Below are 18,608 nucleotides of genomic sequence, written 5' to 3' on the forward strand. Positions count from 1 at the left end.
AATTTGTACACCTGTAAATGCCCTCTTTTGGATAAGGTCATCAGTTGGCCGTTAGTGGCACTTGTATACAATAATAAATATTTGTACTTTTACTTTGACACCTGCGTGTTGACGTTTGTCATCGCGGAATATAAATGTCAGCTATCTCTTTGACGCGGTAACATCTTTGCGCTGTTTTGTCACGCAGATCTAGTTCTAACTGGTTTAATCCAGTCCTCGGCGCATGCGCACTCGGTGTAAACAGGAAGAACCGAGTGAAAACCAGGACAAATCTTAGCATAAAGAGAAGAAAATGATCGGACAAAAACAAGCGAACGTCTCGTTTCCCTCTATATTTTAACCACCGTACATGTTGTCCAACACCACCTGATGTTGATTTAGATTGTATCTTGTAAAAGCAGTTGCTAACTTTTCGACAATTTTGATAGACTCGTTAATGCCGTACTCCAGCTAACGTGAGACAGGCAGTGGCCATTTATTTCCTGCAAGATTTGCTTGGCGAGTTTTTCTGCTGAACTACAGATATAAAAAAATCGCTCAGTGCTCGCTTGATTTGCCTGAATTTGGTGACTTTGCAAAAGAAATCTGTAACAATGGTTCAAAAAGATAAGGCACTGGAGACGCCTCAAGTGGCCGGTGAGCAGAGCCCCAGCCCGGTCTCCGGAGAGGCTCGTGAGGAGGCCCCTGATTCGGTGGAGGAGTCCGGCATCGAAGTCGAACCCACGGGCCACAGGAAATTCATATGCGGAGTCGTGGAAGGTAATATCAGCTAAAAACAATCACAGTTAACATTTGATCTAGTCGTGATCTGCATGTCATCAGAATCCTGCAGCACTCCCTGAGTGGAGAAGATGGAGTCAGTTGTGTGATTCATTTTAATCGTCATCTGTCAAGAAAATATGGCAAACATTGTCAGGTTGCACCTCTACTAAGGTGGAGAATACATTTGGTTTTGTGTCATAATATAGATTGAATGTTTGGGGTGGTTTTGGCCTCCGGTCAGAATGAATAAGACAAATATTCAGACAGTGTTGTCCTCTAATGAATTAACTTAAGAAGGCCCTCTCATATTTTATGATAAGTCATAGACAAAGTGATTAATTAGTACAGAAAAACGGCCTTAATAAGCAAAAAGATGCATGTCCAATGATGACACTTACAGCTTAAACCCAGCAGCAAATTGTTAGTTGCAGCAAAATATGCAGAAAAGATGTAGTTGGTAAAATCATCACTGCATACTGCATGTAAACTGAATGTGTTTGCTGATTCAGGCTTTTATGGTCGACCATGGACAATGGAGCAGAGGAAAGAGTTGTTCAGAAGGTATGAACTACATGACTTATTTAAGCAGTCAAAAAAATCAAACACCCAATAATATTACAGCTAGATGATTTGAATTGTCCTACTGAGTTTGTACAACATTGCGTTTCACAGGCAGCAGAAATGGGGACTGAGTACGTACCTTTATGCGCCCAAAGATGACTACAAACACAGGATGTTCTGGAGAGAGCTGTACTCGGTGGAAGAAGCAGGTGAGTACTCACAATAGATCTTGGGATCAGCTGGAAAGGAAAATGAGTAATGCAATTACTATAAAAGCACAAACGTTCGTTCAGTTAGTGATGTCCCTCGTCTGTTTCTTAGAGCAACTCATGACTTTGATTGGGGCGGCTAAGGAGTACGGGATAGAGTTCATCTACGCCATTTCCCCTGGCCTGGACATCACCTTCTCGAACCAGAAAGAGGTTTCTGCACTCAAGAGGAAACTTGATCAGGTATACCACATTTTGATTGATAGTAGTGTGAACAATGTGTTCAAAGTCTTTACATCTTCATATCATCAAATGTTCCCAGTATGTAACCATTTTAATGGCTATAATCCCTTTCTCTCCCCCCTCAGGTTACTCACTTTGGCTGCAAGTCTTTTGCCTTACTTTTTGACGATATCGACCAAAACATGTGCCCTGCTGACAAAGAGGTGTTCAGCTCATTTGCACACGCTCAGGTATCCATTACCAACGAAATCTACCAGTACCTGGGAGAGCCTGAAACCTTCCTCTTCTGTCCCACAGGTACATCAGTTCTACTTCCGAATACGCACATCTTACACTATTGTTTCATCTCCTGATTGATCCTTTTATTTGTTTGTTTGCCTTGAAACACAGAGTACTGTGGAACATTTTGCTTCCCAAATGCCGCTCAGTCCCCCTACCTCCACACAGTAGGAGAGAAGCTACTGCCGAGCATTGAAGTGCTGTGGACCGGTGAGTCTTGCACAGTTTCCTGTCAACGGACCACACCATCACTATTGTTAAGCATACAATCATACATGTCAGAGCTGTAGATGAAACAAGTAACCGAGATGTGTTTTCTTCTCCGCAGGCCCCAAGGTGGTGTCCAAAGACATCTCGGTCGAGTCAATTGAGGAGGTGTCAAAAATCCTAAGAAGAGCCCCGGTGATCTGGGACAACATTCACGCCAACGATTATGACCCCAAGAGGCTGTTCTTGGGTCCGTACAAGGGCCGCTCCACGGAGCTCATCCCCAGGCTGAAGGGAGTCCTCACCAACCCCAACTGCGAGTTTGAGTCCAACTTCGTCGCGATCCACACTCTGGCCACCTGGTACAAGTCTAACATGAATGGCGTGCGCAAGGATGTGGTCATGAGTAAGTGTGATCCAGAAGTTAACTCATTTGTATTGTTTTCTGTGTGAGGTTATACTCTGTCACAGGTTATCACAACGCAGGTCGGTCATTAATGCTGGTTTTTCTGTTCGTTCGTCCATCTTACTCTTCACCAGCGGATGGGGAGGACAGCACCGTGTCCATCCAGATCAAGTTGGAGAATGAAGGCAGCGATGAAGAACTGGAGACAGACATGCTCTACAGCCCACAGCTTGCTCTCAAACTGGCTCTCACAGAATGGCTCGTGGATTTTGTTGAGCCTCATCAATACAACAGTGAGAGCAGTCCCATTATTATATCATATCTCTATGATAGTGGCTTTTACACTCAAAGTGTTGGCCTGAAGTAATACATTTGTGACTGAAGGACGGGATGCAGTGAAGCTTAACTTTTGTCTCTCAGGCCGACAGGTGCCTCAGTGTGGTGACAAGAGCACAGCCATTGACATCGTGTCACCCATGGCTGCTCCCTCTCTCTGCTCTTCCACAACAGTCACCACTGTGTTCCAGCAGCCCATCATGTCTCCAGCCATGCCGCCTCTCTGTCTGGATCCACTCTCACACACCATGGCGAAGATACCTCAGGAGGAAGAGGAGGTGAGGCTCATTGTTACCATGAGACGAAGTAGCAGCGCTTGAATGAGTATTTGAGGTTTCGGAGACAAAAGCAACTGTTTATGTTTGTATTGCTCCTGTGCAGGTGGAGGGGGAGAAGAAGGACTCAGATGAGGAGCCCATGGAGATGGTGGTTGAGAAGCTGGATGAGCCGGAGCCAGAAGCAGAAGCTGACCCAGAGGAGAAGCAGGTTGGTCCTGTTTTAACCGAGGACCTGAAGCCCATGGACACAGACAAGGAGAGTCTGACAGAGTCTAAATCCCCCGAGGAGTCCATCCAGGAGGACCCTGGGAGTGATATTGCCCCTATGCAGACCGATGATCTGCTCAAGCAGGTGCCACAAACATTTGTGACTTTCTTTTTTCCTTATTCATATCTGCAATTGAAGGCAAAAACAAATTAGAATTCCCTACAAAGTGAAACTTATTTCTGGTTTGTGTTCTCAGGATTTGTTTGTGCCTGGGCCCGACGAGAAGCCCCTGTTCAAAGCAGAGCCCCTCACAATCGACGACCTGAGCCTGCTGGCAGAGCTCTTCTACCTGCCTTATGAACACGGGCCCAAGGCCATCCAGATGTTAAAGGAGTTCAACTGGCTCAGAGCCAACAGCAGCGTCGTCAGTGTCAACTGCAAGAGGAAGGAAACAGAGAAGGTGGGTTGATTCCTTGAATAGACACAGTTGAGAGAAAGAGGTCCATCTGAGGAAACTAGTTCAATATTAACTGGACTTGGTTGTTGAAAACAAAATGGTGGATGTGTACTACCCATACTGCCCATTGGGTGGTGTGGTTATGATGGGAGAAGCACCAGAGAGCATTGTGTTCTGTGTGTTTGTGTATACTAGAACTCAACTTTTTTAAACCATCTTCCTCAAATACATTTTGACTTATTACAGAAAAGCACATGTATGAATAAAATCAAAGTAAAGACATGTTAAACATGTCCTGGCTGACTGGGACACTTGAATAAAACACAACCATTGTTAATGTTTATAACGAAACCTTTGCTTTCCTTACCATGATGTGTCAAAATGTCTGTTGCGCAAACAAAAAATGGTTCAGTGATGTCCTTTTATTTATTATTTGTTCTTCTTTTAGGTAGAAGAATGGCAATCTAGGGCAGAGAAGTTCGAGGACATGTGCTGCTCCGTCATCCAGATGTTCACACGGCTGTCCAATTCAGCCAACCGCACCATCCTCTACGACCTCTACCCTTACATCTGGGACATCAAGAGCATCATTTCTATGGTCAAGTCTTTTGTTCAGTGGCTAGGTATGTACGAAGGTAACCACGAGGCCCTTCATCTTAGAGCACTACAGTAGCATCGCAAAACTCTGACCGAGTCTGGTAATTCGGACCTTTGTTATTCTCAGACACACACAAATAATTCAATCACCTTTTTAAAAGGAAAAACTGATTAAATAAAGATAAAGCACTATAATGGTAAGCTGCATGGATTATGTCATAGTCCAGAGCTACGTAGTTGAATGAGAGCAAAGTTATAATTATTTCACACATCTTGCACAGTCTCTTAGAGATGTTAGCCACCACCTGTAGACAGGCTGACAATCTGAGTAGTGGCTTATAGCCCCCGTTTTAATTGATATAGATTAGCTATGCACAGATCAGGCGAGTTGCAACAACTCTCAATAGTTATGATTCTGTTCATTTGTCTTGTTTCACACCTCGATTTTGTTTTCTGACTAAAAGCCGCTTGCACTGCTGGCATCCTCCCTCATTTATCCCATAACAAGCTGCCCCCATCTTGGCGATCTCTGAACTGGGTTTCTGTGGCGAACGTCCCAGCAGGGTTACTGCTGCTTGCTGTGTATCCAGTAACATCACCGCTGCATTCCCACACAGACACACTTGCTTCCATCTCTCTGTCTGTGGGGATGGGAGCCAGGGGGAAGTCCTCACCCCCCGACCCTCCTCCTCCTCCTCCTCCTCCTCCTCCTCCATGCCCTAGCGCGCACGCGAGCTTGAAGAGCAAGCTGACTGACTATGGAAGGCCATTCTGGTGCATAAACTCAGAAATAACTGAATAGTTTGCTCAATCTGTATCGGTGTGTGGTCCATCACGTTTATAAGAGAAGATATTCTTTCTCTTCTTTCAGGTGGAGCACTGTGATGCAGTTTGAGTGACATTCAGTCTTTTGTGATAACACCTCCATCTTTTTTTGGAGTGTTGTTTTGAATAGTCTGAAGCACCAGCATGGTCTGTAGTATGCCCCCCTGTAACCCAGTTTCATTCACAGGTTTCTGTCCTATATGGTAAAGCTGAGGACTCTAGCCCACAGTACACAGCAGGCAGCATACCCACACTGGCAAAACCACGTCAAAAAACCCCACAATGCATCAGTAAACGATGGTAACCACTCTAGCAACATAGAGGAAATCAAGTGCCCCATGAATATAGTCATCTTTGAATATTCCTTGTATTAACTGCAGAGTCAGTAAGTTCCTAACTGTTGACTTCTGCTGTTGCTATTATCAGGTTTTTACATCGGTCCCCATGTTTCCCCTCAAGAGAAGCTGTGCAAGCGGTACTTAGTCTCAACCTCCCTGGTTATTGTACTGAGAACACTTACTAATAACTATTCTCTACTGTTTTCTCCCTTCACTATGTACAGATGGAAGAATCCACAGTACAAGTTTCTTCTGCTGTTGGAGCGACAGTGACCGATGTATGCACAGTGCAAGCGTCGTGACTTTTTAGTTGAAAGGGATTTATGTATTTTTATTATTTATTTTTTATTTTAACTAGATTTATAAATGTAAGCGATTTTTATTTGGAGGAAAAGAAGCAGTCCTCCGGATGAAGTCACATTTTGCGCAGCGACTTAGCTTTGAATCCTAAGTGTTAACTCCCAAATTTCTCTCTTTCTAACTTGTTTTTTGTTTCTGTCAGTAGGCCTATAGAACTGGCTCAAACCAGCCGGATGCACCTGCTCAAGGGAATTTATACTTGCCTTTGAAATGTACCCGCGGCACATGATCTTCATCCCACACATTGGCCGGAACATTGCGAGGGCAACAGTTGCATGTTTTCCTTCATACCTGAGGCAATGCAGTCTGAATGGATCACTGAGGTGGAAGTTATTCACCCAGAGATCATTCTTTTGTCTGTTTTTGGTGATTTTTAAATTTGTGTAAGCGAGTTCACAGTTCCTTCCCCGTGGGTGCATCTGCGTGCTGTGTTGTGTCAGTTCATCAGAGGAATTGTTTTAGGTGTCAGGGTGAGGTAATGTAAAGCACTATTAGGTGCTCTTACTGCGCGCTGCGTTTGTCTGGTCACATGACGGGGCTTGTCGTCAACCAGGGTTAGACTTTGTTAGCAGGAACACTTCTGTATACAGACTCTAAGAGCCCTGTGTGCTTTAGATGTGTGTGTATATATATACTCTTTATATGCTTTGTCCCTGCAGCGTGTTTCAGCTTTGGTCTGGCTGGTTGTGGATTTCAATAGTAAGCTGAGAGGCCTTTAACTCCGGGAAGGTTCATGTTTTCCTGGTTTGATGACTCATGCTGCCCGGTCATGTGACGAGGCAGATAGATGAGAATGTGACTTCACACGGGGTGCTAAGAGGAGTGGGGTGACGGCAGCTGAAGCTTACTTTTGTAGTCCGTAGACAGTATGGGTTCCGGTTCTGATGGTCAGTGAAAAAGTGACAGACTTCATGAATATTACAGTATAGCCCTCACTGAAACACCGAAGGGTTGAACTGTACTTATTTCAGTTCCCTCACCAGGCTTTTTGAGAGCATGAAAGAACTTATTTCTGAAGACCTGCATACCAGTTAGCGTGGAGCAGTTTGACATCGTTGTGTTGACACAGACACTATAAGGAGCATTTAGCTCTTGGACCTGATTTTCTTCTGGCAAACACGTAAGCTTTAGTTGCTTGAGCCTCATTTAAGATATTTCCTCTGAATATAGTTTATTCCAAATTAGGTCCTTTTTTATGTTTTAACGAGTAAAATCAAATTTATTAATTTATATGGATTATGTAATTAGATACATATGACCCCCTTCCCCATTTCCCCGCTCCCTCCATCTGTCAGAGAGCCCCATCCTGTGGTAACAATGTCCGCTTGGCTCTGCTCCTAACAGGGTGTCGTAGTCAGTCCTCAGCACAGTTCCTTAGAGGAGACCAAGAACCCTGGGCCTTTAGGGGAGGTCTAGCAGGAGAGTTCCAGGTATCTAATGCACTGAATTTACAGCAATCTTTATGGAAAAAAAGCGTGTTGTGAGCAAAGCCCACAATGGTAATATGTGTGTAGGTATGAGGGGCTTTGGTCTGTCGAAGGTGAGCTGATTGTGATGGGTCGGGCTTCATAAAATCCGGGTTCCATCCCCTTCACTTGTTCTCCATAGAAGCTTAAACCCTTGGATTATTTATTGGGATATGAAACCCATCCTGATGGGGGGGGGGGGGGGTCACAGCCAATGCTCGGCATGGCATTTCCTGATTTGATTAATTTGAATTTCTTTCAGCAACTGCCCAAGGAGATGCTGCTTTCCCCTAGCGCGGCGCAGCGCAAGCGAGCATGGCTAGGTTTTTATTTTCATGACATCTCATTTCTTTGCAGGAAAAGCACAGCGTACAAATTACCAACCCAGCCCCTTTGCCAGCGCACGCACAAGCATCGCAGCGCCAGCGAGAGCGCAAGCATGTTTGCAATGAGAAAACTCCATGATCAAACGCACCTGTCCAGTCTCAAAGAAGCAGCTCCAATCTTCGGAGAGTAGCAAGACTCCTAGCGGCAACTAATATGCCATTGAATTACTCCGTTAGCTCACATTTAATTTGCCTCATTGGTTTTTTTTTTCCTGGAGTTCTCTCAGCCTCTCTGCGCCAGCATCATTATTTTTCTCAACAGGAGGGTCCTGCGCAGCGAATATATTGCGATGTGTTACAAAAGGGAAAGGAGCATCTCCTTCAGCCAGTAAAACCTTAGTCAGACCAAAATACCAACTTTTGTTTTATAATATTTGAAAAAGCAAACATGTCTGTGCTTGTTGTGCTATGTTCCTTGAGCCAAAAAATGAGAAAGATGTGCCGTTTGCTCTTGTTGTCCACTGTCAGTTCAACAAGGAACGTCAGTTTGAATCTGGAGCATTTTAATTATTTGCCGTTCCAAAGCGCTTTGCTCTCTTCTGTAGTTCCTTTTGTTTTGATAGTGGCACAACTGTAGCAAAAGCACAGTGAAGCAGTGAGTCAATGCGTCACTCCACCTGGTCTCAGTAAAACTGAACCCGTTTCTTTTGATACCCACAGAGATTGTTGCCAATAGAAGGGGCAAACGATCTTTTCTACCAACCTCCACCTTCAATGCCAACCTCCAAAATGTATTCCATAAGGCCGTACTATCCCAAAGATGTGGTAAGACCTTTGTGTTTAGCCTTTAACCTTATTTTTTTTACCAGCACTTAAGAATTACGCCTGGAATACCAATACCAAATGTAATACATGTATGATTGCAGATATTATATTGGCCAGTTGCTAGTATTCCCAGCAGAACTGGCCTAGTTTAAGCTTTTGAATGCTTTGCACTCAATGTGGCACGATACTGTGCTCACATGCTCTTCACAATCAGCAAATGTGCTGATTGTGAAGAGCAGCTTCAGATTGTGAACTTCTATAAGCACATTGAGCTTCTTTGTGGCCTTTCCTGGGCTTTGCTTTGGCTCTTGTGTCTCGTGTCATAGTTGGTCAAGTGACAGCTGTACCCGTCTTCTTTCTTTCAGACCGCCATTTATAAAATCTGTAAAGAAATGTACAGTGAAGGGATGGAGGATGAACCCGTCTCTGACGAGGATTCTGATCTCATAGGAGACAGGTAAAAATCACGCATGGAGATAACGAACGCCTGCTCTGCAGTTTTCCCCCTGCAGTGCAACACAACATGGCTGACACAGTCCTTCCTGTCTTTTCTACAGGTTAGTAGGAGGTCTCCTGACACTGAGTTCAGACTACGGGTTTGTGCTCGAGGACGACGAAGGGATCTGCGGTTATGCTCTGGGTACTGTGGATGTCCAGCCCTTCGTCAAGAAATGCAAGTTGAACTGGATTCCGTTCATGAAAGAGAAATACGTCAAACCTGACTGTGAGAAGGACCTCACAGACGCTGAGGTAGGCTCTCCATCCATCTCTTAAACCATCGTGATGTTCTTTATTTGTCGGCATACCTGTTGTTGAGTTTCACTTCACCTTCTCTGTAGAAAATGATGCTGAGTTTCCACGAAGAGGAGGAGGGTCTTCCGGACTCTTTCCTCTCCAACTTCCCCTCTCTCATCAAGGTTGACATTCATGCTAAAGTCACTGACCCCAGTGTGGCCAAAAGCATGATGGGATGTCTTCTATCTTCTCTTAAGGCCAACGGTACGTCGCTCAGGGACACAGTGGAAGTTTATTTGGAAATACTGATTGTGGGGAAGATGATTTTTGTTATTGACTGAGTTGTCTGTTTTTCTTCCAGGGTCCCTAGGTGCGTTCTGTCAGGTTCGTCAGACCGATAAGAGAATGTTGGACTTTTATAGTAAACTGGGGTGCTTTGAAGTGGCCAAGATGGAGGGCTTTCCCAAAGACGTCATCATTATGGGCCGCAGCCTATGAAGAAACCTCCTGCTTCAGTAACAGACAGACGGAGAAGACAGAGAAGACAGCAAGTCATCGTGGCTTCAAACATGTTTGCTACCTTCATGAGAAAAACTTCCATGATGATTTTATACTACATTACCATCTGGGCCAGCCCCGGGAAAACCTCTTTTTAGGATTTGTGTACAGAAGCACAGCAGTCGCACACAGATTCCCTGCGCTGCCATTAGATGTTATGGCTCTGTTGGATCCAGCAGATCTGAAGCCAGAAGGCCGATGAGTGATCAGTAATCAGTCGATTTTAGCCAACATGGAAGAGTGGCACTCCAGCAATGATTGTGGGGTCCCACTTCTCATATACCTCCAGGAGGCAGGAAGTGAAAACTCCATACGCCTTTTTTTCTGATTTAATCCAGTAGTCAATACATGGATATTTCCCTCATGCCCTAATGCAAAGTGTCTGTATCTGAAATGGAGGCAGAGCTGTAAAACGAGGGTGGCCTGTATCTCAGGTGATGTCTTACTACCCGTACATCCTGGGAAATAACACAGCTGTTGACATAAGTAGGACACCTTTATACAGGATGTGAGGTGCTATGTGTCACTTCATGGATTCTGCTCCACAATAGACTTGGAGGAAGAGGCCTTTTTAGTGGCTTGTTTCTATCAAAGACTGATGTGAAATTCTGAGCCTGCACACATGAAGGGTGGGAAGACTAGATCGTCATAGACCAGCAAGGGGAAAGTATTCATGAAGTCCTCTGAATTTTTGTTCAACTAGTAGTAGACGTTTGGAAAGCTCTAGAAACGCTTCCACAAGTTTACAAACATCAGCCTGTTTCTGTTCTGCGCTTTGCTTGTGGCCATTTTATTTAATTTATTTGAATAATTCAGCTTATTTCCCTTTTGAGCTATTGCCTTTTGGTTCATTGCCTTTGGATTTTAGGTTTATATTGCAGACCCCAGTGTCTTTTGTTTTAAAGGCGTTCTGAGACGTATCGGTCAGATATAGCTAGAGTAGGGTCATTTTAGGACATTGGCCTTGTCGCTCATATTCCAGACATGTGGCGTAACAATCGATGGTCACATGTCTTAGTTTTGCCCGACCGGATCCCAAACTCCAGCACAGAAAACCCTTCAGTAAACCTAAGCTAACTGCCGGGGACATCCCTCTCAGAGAGAGTTCAGACCATCTAGTTTAGTTATGTCAAATTAATTTAAGTAGTAACTCAAATCAACACGTTCTTATAGCAGGACTTGTGGGACCAAAATCTTGATTTTCGGCTCTGCTATTAAGAAGAAAACTGTAATATTTGACTGGCATTGGAATGGTTAAAATAGGTAAGAATCTTAAAGACCTGGAAGCATTCACCCTCCCACTGTCACAAAGCTCCTCCTTTTTTTCTTAACCACTAATTCCAAACCTGTAAAGCAGCAGGTGAGCTGGACTATGCTCAAGAGATGTGCTCAAAGAGAATATATTTTTTTTGCTTTGTATTGGTAATGTAAAATAATCACTTTACGTCTATCAGCTTGCATCCCTCCCTGCATTGTTTCAACATGGCATCCTCTCAAATGAATGTCTTGGAGCAGAAATTCCTCGACCTTTTCCCATCTGTCCATTGAATGTTTTATATTCTGACACATTTCTCATTTAGTTTTTTGTAAATCTTATGTAGTTTGTTAAAAAGAAGCGTTTGGACTATAGCTAGGCGTGTTCTGTTGGTTACGTGAGGATCATCAGTAGCTGTCTGCCAATGTGATGTTTTGATACTGTGTACATTCATAATGTGCATGAGGTGTAATGGATTTGCTGTGACGGTCATTAGAATAACCTCATCTCGTGCTCCATGGAGGAAGAAGCATGCCACGCACCTCTATGAGCATGATACTGTAGATCGTAGACGGTCGATCATAAAGTGTTATTATTTTGTATATCCTTATTAAAATTGTGGCTGGCTTTCTGTTTAAAGTGCTGGTCTGGTTACAATGCCCCGTCTTGTTCAGTTATCCAATGTGCTGTGTTTCAGCAAGGTGTGAAACACACCCACAGGTCTGCTGTCCGTCTTCTGAAATGACAGTTTTCTTTCTCGTTTTAAAATGTTCAAGTTGCAGTTGGTCGATGCTCAAGCTTTCTCATCTGCCAACCGGTCTTGAGGGAAATGGCTCCACTTGCACATTTGATTATCTGAGTTTGGGGGGGGGGGCATAAAAGTGACATGTAAAATTTGTATGTAAGATACATAAGATTCAAAACTAATAAACCATGATAAAGTCCTCTTTGTCCTTTGTTATATTTTATGGGGGGGGGGGGGGGTCTGTCTAATTTACAGGTTGTTTTTAATCTCTGTGCCCTGAAGGAAGATTTTTTTCTGTTTTGACAAATAAAGAGAAAGCTCTTCATTTTTTTGGCAACAAAAAAAAGCGATCTTTGTTTCAAAATTCTCAAGCGTGGATTTGTGGTGTTTTGAACTTCCCTTTATAGTTGCATTATTCCTGAAACAAGCCACTGACTTATGGAAAATCGTATCTATGCATAAGTTGTCATGAGTTATTAGGAAAAATACATATTTATACATGCAGAGAGGCATTGTTAATGAATTTAAAAGTCAAACTACACATTAGAACAAGCAGTGCCATGTATCCTTTATTGTTCTACTTATTAATGTATTTGTTCATCTTGTGATATTGTTGTTGGTATATTGTATTGGTCTAAGGAGGAGAAAATCGATAAATACATATCAGAACCAAAGGCGCACAGTGATGACGCGTCAGGCATGCTCGTAGTTTGCGACGCGCTTGTTATTTTTCGTGGAGGGTTCATTTGCCTATAAAGCGTTAACAGCAAACCCGCATTTTGTGCTTCTTCAACATGTCTCACAACGACGATGACTCCTCTGATCTCGGACTCGCTGGTCAATCGAAGTTGGAGAGCTTCCTGTTCAGTAAGAACCGTTTAATACAGTTGATCAGCTCTGTCGGCGCACACGTGGGTCTCTTCTGCACACGCTCTGATATTTCTGTATCTTAGCCAGTGCACTAACTGACATGAAATACCAACGTAAAAACCTGTTCTTAAACCCATCCTGGTGTTGATGTGTCTTCCAGGCTGCGAGCTGTCCTCCAAAGTACCTTTCTACACTTTCCAAGGAGACGAAGAGGAGGACCTGGAGCACTTCCTTGAACTCAGAACAGTATGTACAGAGTTCGTTTTATTCAGATTCACTGGATGCAAAAGGCCTCACTTCACTCACTCTAACGCAGGATTTACAGGAACGTGTGTATCCAAGTATCCAAGCCACAGTTTTGTCTTCTAATCAGCAAAAACCTACTTTGATCTGACTGTCTGTTTGAATGAACTGAATTGTTTCTTTTACTCCGACAGGTTTGTCTGGGAGAGGGCGCCAAGGAGGAGAGTAATGTGGTGGAGGTAACGGCCATGAACCACCAAGGAAAGACCATTTCAGTGCCCATCGCCAACCTTCACCTCAGCTGCCTGCCCATGGTACAGCGCAGGGATTTCTCTCTAAATGCAGGTTAATGTGCCATGGTGGAGCTGTAGCTCAACTTTGACCTTCTTCTTTTTCTTCCTCAGGTGAGTCTGGGAGACTTTGAGCTGAAAGCACCAGTGACCATCCGGCTCAAGGCTGGAACGGGACCAGTTACCGTCAGCGGGTTGCACCTCATAGGTAACACTTACATTCTTCTATTTTAACCACCCGGTGCTTTGGCTAACGGCCCACTGAGAACATCTCCACCGGTTGATAAATTCACTATTAATGAAATAGGGGAGTGATATTTTCTATTTACGTTAAACATTTTAACAGAAAAATTACATTTGCAACAATTTAATTATCAATTAATCATTTCTAACATTTTTATAAACAAAAATGTCATATACTCTGGTTCCAGCTTTTTAAAAATGTCAATAGTCTTATTTTTTATTCTTTTTTTCCAACTAGTTTTGGTCTGTTGGTTGGACAAACGAGCTATTTGAATAGGTCACCTTGAGATTTGCTAAATTATTTATCTCTCATTTCACTGACTAATTCATCAAGAAAATAATCTGCAGATTAATTGATAACGAAAATAATTGTTACAGCTACAGCCAAACACTGATTTGCATTTTAGAACAATGAATGCAATTACCAAGCAACTAATGTGTCTTTGTAATACCTTCATCCTCAACACTAAGTAGATGCCACAAACTTTTGCTTCTCTACATAATGTAATAGAGGAAGCATTTTGATCATTATTGTTCTGAGTTACTTAGTTTTTCCATTCAGTTTCTCTTTAGTTTGACTACATGAAAAGATAAATGCATCTTTGGGCAATGAAATGTCAAATTTATTTAAAATTATCAAATTAAAATCCAAGACCTTTGACACTTGGAAATGTATTTCAATTAAGTTTTAAATGTAGGTTGTAATTTATTTGAAATAATCTGTGATATGCACCTTTCTCAATACTGCAGGTGCCTTCTGTTGCCCTCATCACTGGTTGTAATGAATGTGTGCAGCTGCATATCATCAAAAAAGCCACTCTACTGACCTCACATTTAAATATAATACCAGGATTCAATTTAATACAGTGATTTAACTTCGTCCTTCGCAGCCTCACAGGATGAAGAGTCAGACCTGTCTGATGAGGATGACGAGGATGATGACGAGGAAGAGATCAGCCCCATTAAACCAGCAAAGAAGAAGCAGAAGCAGTAGACGGAGAGGTCACTGATAGTCTTTTGGAATGGCCGCACTCACTCGTTGATATGTTTTTGAGAAATAACAACTTTTTTTTGTACAGGACTGACACGTTTTACAAAGTTACTTCTTCTCCCACGCAGCCAAGTGAATGCTTAGTGTGGTGGAAGCTGAGCACGCTGTTGGAGGAAGTGACATCATGACCTCGCCTCTCTTTTCCACCGTCAGTTTGTCACTGCGAGCTCTCGCTGTCAGCAGTGTATTTAACTGCGGTTAGGAGGTTCACTTGTAGAAGAACTGTTTTTGCTATTAAATGATACCCAGTGTTTTATACTGTATATGATACAGGCACCACTGACATGGAGTTATTGCACCAGTGGTGGAAAATGAGTTTTACCACCAGTGGATTCTGGTATTGTTTATAGATACTGTTCTTGTAAAAGCAAAGTGTGTGTGTGTGTGTGTGTGTGTGTGTGTGTGTGTGTGTGTGTGTGTGTGTGTGTGTGTGTGTGTGTGTGTGTGTGTGTGTGTGTGTGTGTGTGTGTGTGTGTGTGTGTGTGTGTGTGTGTGCCCAACTGAAAGGTGCAATCAGATGACTTGCATACATCCAATGTATTAAATGTTCTCAGTGCTCAAGACTATCTCCATTTGCAATTGTTTGTAGTTCCAAAAATATTGTTCATCTGTGTGATATGGCATTCATAAATGTGAATATTTTGTACTGTAGTGAATGCATCAAGCAAACATTTTGTTTGTTTTCATTTATCTCCCATTTGAAATCATTAATAAAAAAGGAATTTTAAGCTCATTACATTAAGTTTATGTATCTTAAGTTTAGTGTAATTTTTTATTATTTAGCCACTTAGCAGAAAACACTATTGTGCTTAAGTTAATATTACAAAAAAAACTGTATGTGTATGTTTTCAATTCTAATGGATACCAATTTCAAAAGATCTGATTAAATAAACAAAAATGTAATTTCAGAAAAAGACAAACTCAGCTGATCTACTTAATTATGACTGTGGATGTGGTTTCATCCAATTTGATAAACAGTGGCCTGCCATTATAAGCACAAAACTTAAGACAACAAAAATGACCAAAACCATTTGAATTAAAATATTAATTTATCCAAATATTTTGTGTTCTTGTAGGATCGTGTTGTAATCGTTGTACTTCATGGTCTACAGGCTCAAAATAATAATAAGCAATAGAAAAACTAGAGAAATGAGTAAAGACAAATGTTTTCTCAGAAAGCACCACTTCTAAACTGTTGCTGTTTAAAAAAGTATTGGCCAAGCTTAAAGTAGATCGCGTAGACATGCACATTACGATCACATCTGCACTGTACAAACATCCTCTCATGTAAACATGATCTTCAGCTGTAAACAGCAAATCACTGTAGTGGATTGTATAACTGGTTCATCTGCAGATTGTCAGAGCCGTTCCACTCCGTCTCATTACATTCCCTGATTGAAGTAGGCACACTGCACTTCATCTCCATACTGAGAAGCAATGGAGCTCCTTAACTCTGATTGGATGCAGCCATAGAGCTAGGAAATTACAAGGAAGGAACTTCCTCATCACATATACTTCACATTTAAAAGTGTTTATTACCTTATCTGGAAGATAACTGTCACCTGCAAAATAACAAACAAACCTCAGTCCAGGCAAAAGGTGTGTCCATCTGTCAGCTGCTGTCACATAACTTCTGTGGGAAGAGCCATGGAGGTAAGATTAAACTTCTTTGTATACTGCTGGGTAGTTAAATCTACAGTAATGCATCCTGTTCTATAAGATCAAACTTTTCATGAGATCAGCTTTGTGAAAAATCATTTATGCAGTTGATCCAAGAGGCTTTTTAAAAAGTTTACTCAGTGAAAGAAGTAGGAGAATTTTCTAAAACCAAAAAAGAAACTTCATCCTTCAGTTTATCACAAACATTCATAATCAACACATCAGAGACATGGTTTTCACTGGAAAGCAAGGGTATGTGAAAACCACCTGGTAACTAAAGCTGTCAGACATTGTACTGGAGTAAAAAGCACAATATTTGCCTTTGAGATGCAGTCCAGTAGATATGTATATACTGTATATAGTTCCATAAAATGTACACTAAAAGTACCTCAAACTTGTAGAAGAGGGAGCGGTTGAGGGAGAGACTGCTGAACAAACCACACCGCTGAGCACCAGATGTCCGTGAGACGAGTTTGGTCCCAACAAGTAAGTCATGCCAGGTGCTGCCATGGCAACATGAGAAAGGACCACCTGTGTGATGCCCTTGATGGCAGCTTCCTATTAACAAGGAGACGGGATTGAGGGGGAGGCACAACAACAAGAAGGGCCAGGATGCTTTAATCAGAGGAAGCTTAAATAGATATGGTTTAGCGTTATCATGGTGTCACACTCAAGCTCTTACCCTTCATTATCCCAGGTGGTTGACTTTTTTTTGCCATCTCTCTCTCTCTCTCTCTCTCTCTCTCTCTCTCTCTCTCTCTCTCTCTGGGAGGGGACGATGGTGCTGATTGGAAGGTTAGAAACCAGATGAGTAAGCCTCAAAAAAGGACAGATAGCAAATCAATGTGCAACAATGCTCCAACTATTTAATGTCACCTTGACTTGAAGCAGGTGCTGCTGCTCCTTATTTTCTGACTCATAAACCACATCCGACTCGATGTGCGCTGAGTGGCTGTTTTGTGAACCTTTACACCACTTTTATTGGATAAAACGGTTTTATGGCCCAGCGTCTGTGTGATGCGTTAAGTCCTTAACCTTCCATGTAGAGGTTAAAGCTGCATCCAGAACAGTGCGGTTAAACACGCATTTCATGTTGAAAGAAATGTCACTGAGAAGAATGTATCACTCACTGCAAAAATCAAAAGTCTCGCATCGAGAGTTCCTCCTACACCAAATAAACATTTGTGGGAAAGAGGTAGCAGTTCTGGCTTTTTCGCTGACTCTTATGTTTTAAATTCTGTTTGATTATTCTGTGTTATATGCTCCTCTGTAACATATGTATTATGTTCTACCATATCTATATACTTTATGTTAAATACAAAATATTAATTATATTCTACAATGTAAAAAACTGGCTATTTTTCTGTCCATAACAGCAAGGATGTGAGCTTTTTTACAGCTTTACATGAGCATAAAATGACACAATTCTCCAAACAGCTTGTGACATATATTGTGACATATAATTAGTTATCCATCAACCATATGGTGACAATGTAATGTTTACCACAGCATTTTTGAGAGCAGACAAATAAGAAGATATATCTGGGAATAAGATGGCCTCATTAATTTAATGAGCTAAAAATGTGTGACTCAGCATCAGCCATATTTATGATGAGCCAATTTCAATTACTCTCACTGTACTTCATGGTACTTCATTTGTATTAAAATCAGTAATCCATGCACTGCATGCGGATCTCTAATACTTCCACAGATCAGTAGTTCTTAGCCCTCTCTTGAATTACAGAAAAGCAGTTGGCATGTGATGGGAAATAAGATTATTTAGCTTTGTGGTTGGTGTAGTCGACAAAGATGCTAGAAGACTGGCAGAACACCGCCGCAAGTGCTGTCCTGAAGAACAGCATTCTCAAAAACAATATGTCACACAACAGTGCATTGTTGATTGTAATTATGACCCTGCTGAGTTTCGAGTTTCCGGGCTCACCTGAAGTGACATGCCTTCAATAGTTCACAAGTAGAAGAAAGCGTTGTATGGTTTCTAAGTGTAGAACTGCTGATCTTCAGTGGAATACTGCCCACTTTAAAACACACACCCATAAGCAACATATCACATTTCAAAACACTTCCTGTTTGTACCAACTGACTGAATCCATCTAGATATGTGCCGTGGTTGCCAAGGGCTTGTTGTCCGTCTACCTGTAGCTGTCCACCAGTCCTCTGACCTGGGCCAGGGTGGCAGAAGGCAGAAAGACTGTTCAACAGTCCGTGATATTAAAGAAGCCTAGTCAGCTAGTAAATGTACTCTGAGCCCACCGGGG

General features: G+C 42.3%; 2 protein-coding genes across 3 annotated transcripts; both read left to right on the plus strand.

Annotated features, from left to right (window-relative positions):
• Positions 1 to 250: 250 nt before the first annotated feature.
• oga (O-GlcNAcase) lies at positions 251 to 12,175 on the plus strand. Of its 2 annotated transcripts, none has more exons than XM_068722897.1 (18): positions 251 to 759; positions 1,272 to 1,323; positions 1,435 to 1,532; positions 1,645 to 1,775; positions 1,901 to 2,072; positions 2,166 to 2,264; positions 2,383 to 2,667; positions 2,802 to 2,960; positions 3,088 to 3,281; positions 3,385 to 3,633; positions 3,746 to 3,949; positions 4,395 to 4,569; positions 7,411 to 7,496; positions 8,579 to 8,683; positions 9,049 to 9,140; positions 9,241 to 9,433; positions 9,523 to 9,682; positions 9,780 to 12,175. In XM_068722897.1, exons 1-18 carry the CDS (start codon positions 594 to 596, stop codon positions 9,914 to 9,916), a joined length of 2,757 nt encoding a protein of 918 aa, XP_068578998.1. In that variant the 5' UTR covers positions 251 to 593; the 3' UTR covers positions 9,917 to 12,175. The 2 variants fall into 2 exon arrangements, with proteins under 2 accessions (XP_068578998.1, XP_068579006.1); XM_068722905.1 differs by having other exon boundaries at positions 3,178 to 3,281.
• Positions 12,176 to 12,684: 509 nt separating this feature from the next.
• npm3 (nucleophosmin/nucleoplasmin, 3) lies at positions 12,685 to 15,406 on the plus strand. The gene is made up of 5 exons (XM_068717573.1): positions 12,685 to 12,843; positions 13,007 to 13,092; positions 13,284 to 13,403; positions 13,494 to 13,587; positions 14,513 to 15,406. The coding sequence occupies exons 1-5, from the start codon at positions 12,771 to 12,773 to the stop codon at positions 14,614 to 14,616; spliced, it is 477 nt and encodes a 158-aa protein (XP_068573674.1). The 5' UTR covers positions 12,685 to 12,770; the 3' UTR covers positions 14,617 to 15,406.
• Positions 15,407 to 18,608: the final 3,202 nt, after the last annotated feature.

This window comes from Cebidichthys violaceus, unplaced genomic scaffold (assembly GCF_023349555.1).
Source record: "Cebidichthys violaceus isolate CVI_PGR_0920_01 unplaced genomic scaffold, fCebVio1.0.p SCAF_10, whole genome shotgun sequence".
Classification (NCBI taxonomy): Eukaryota; Metazoa; Chordata; class Actinopteri; order Perciformes; family Stichaeidae; genus Cebidichthys; species Cebidichthys violaceus.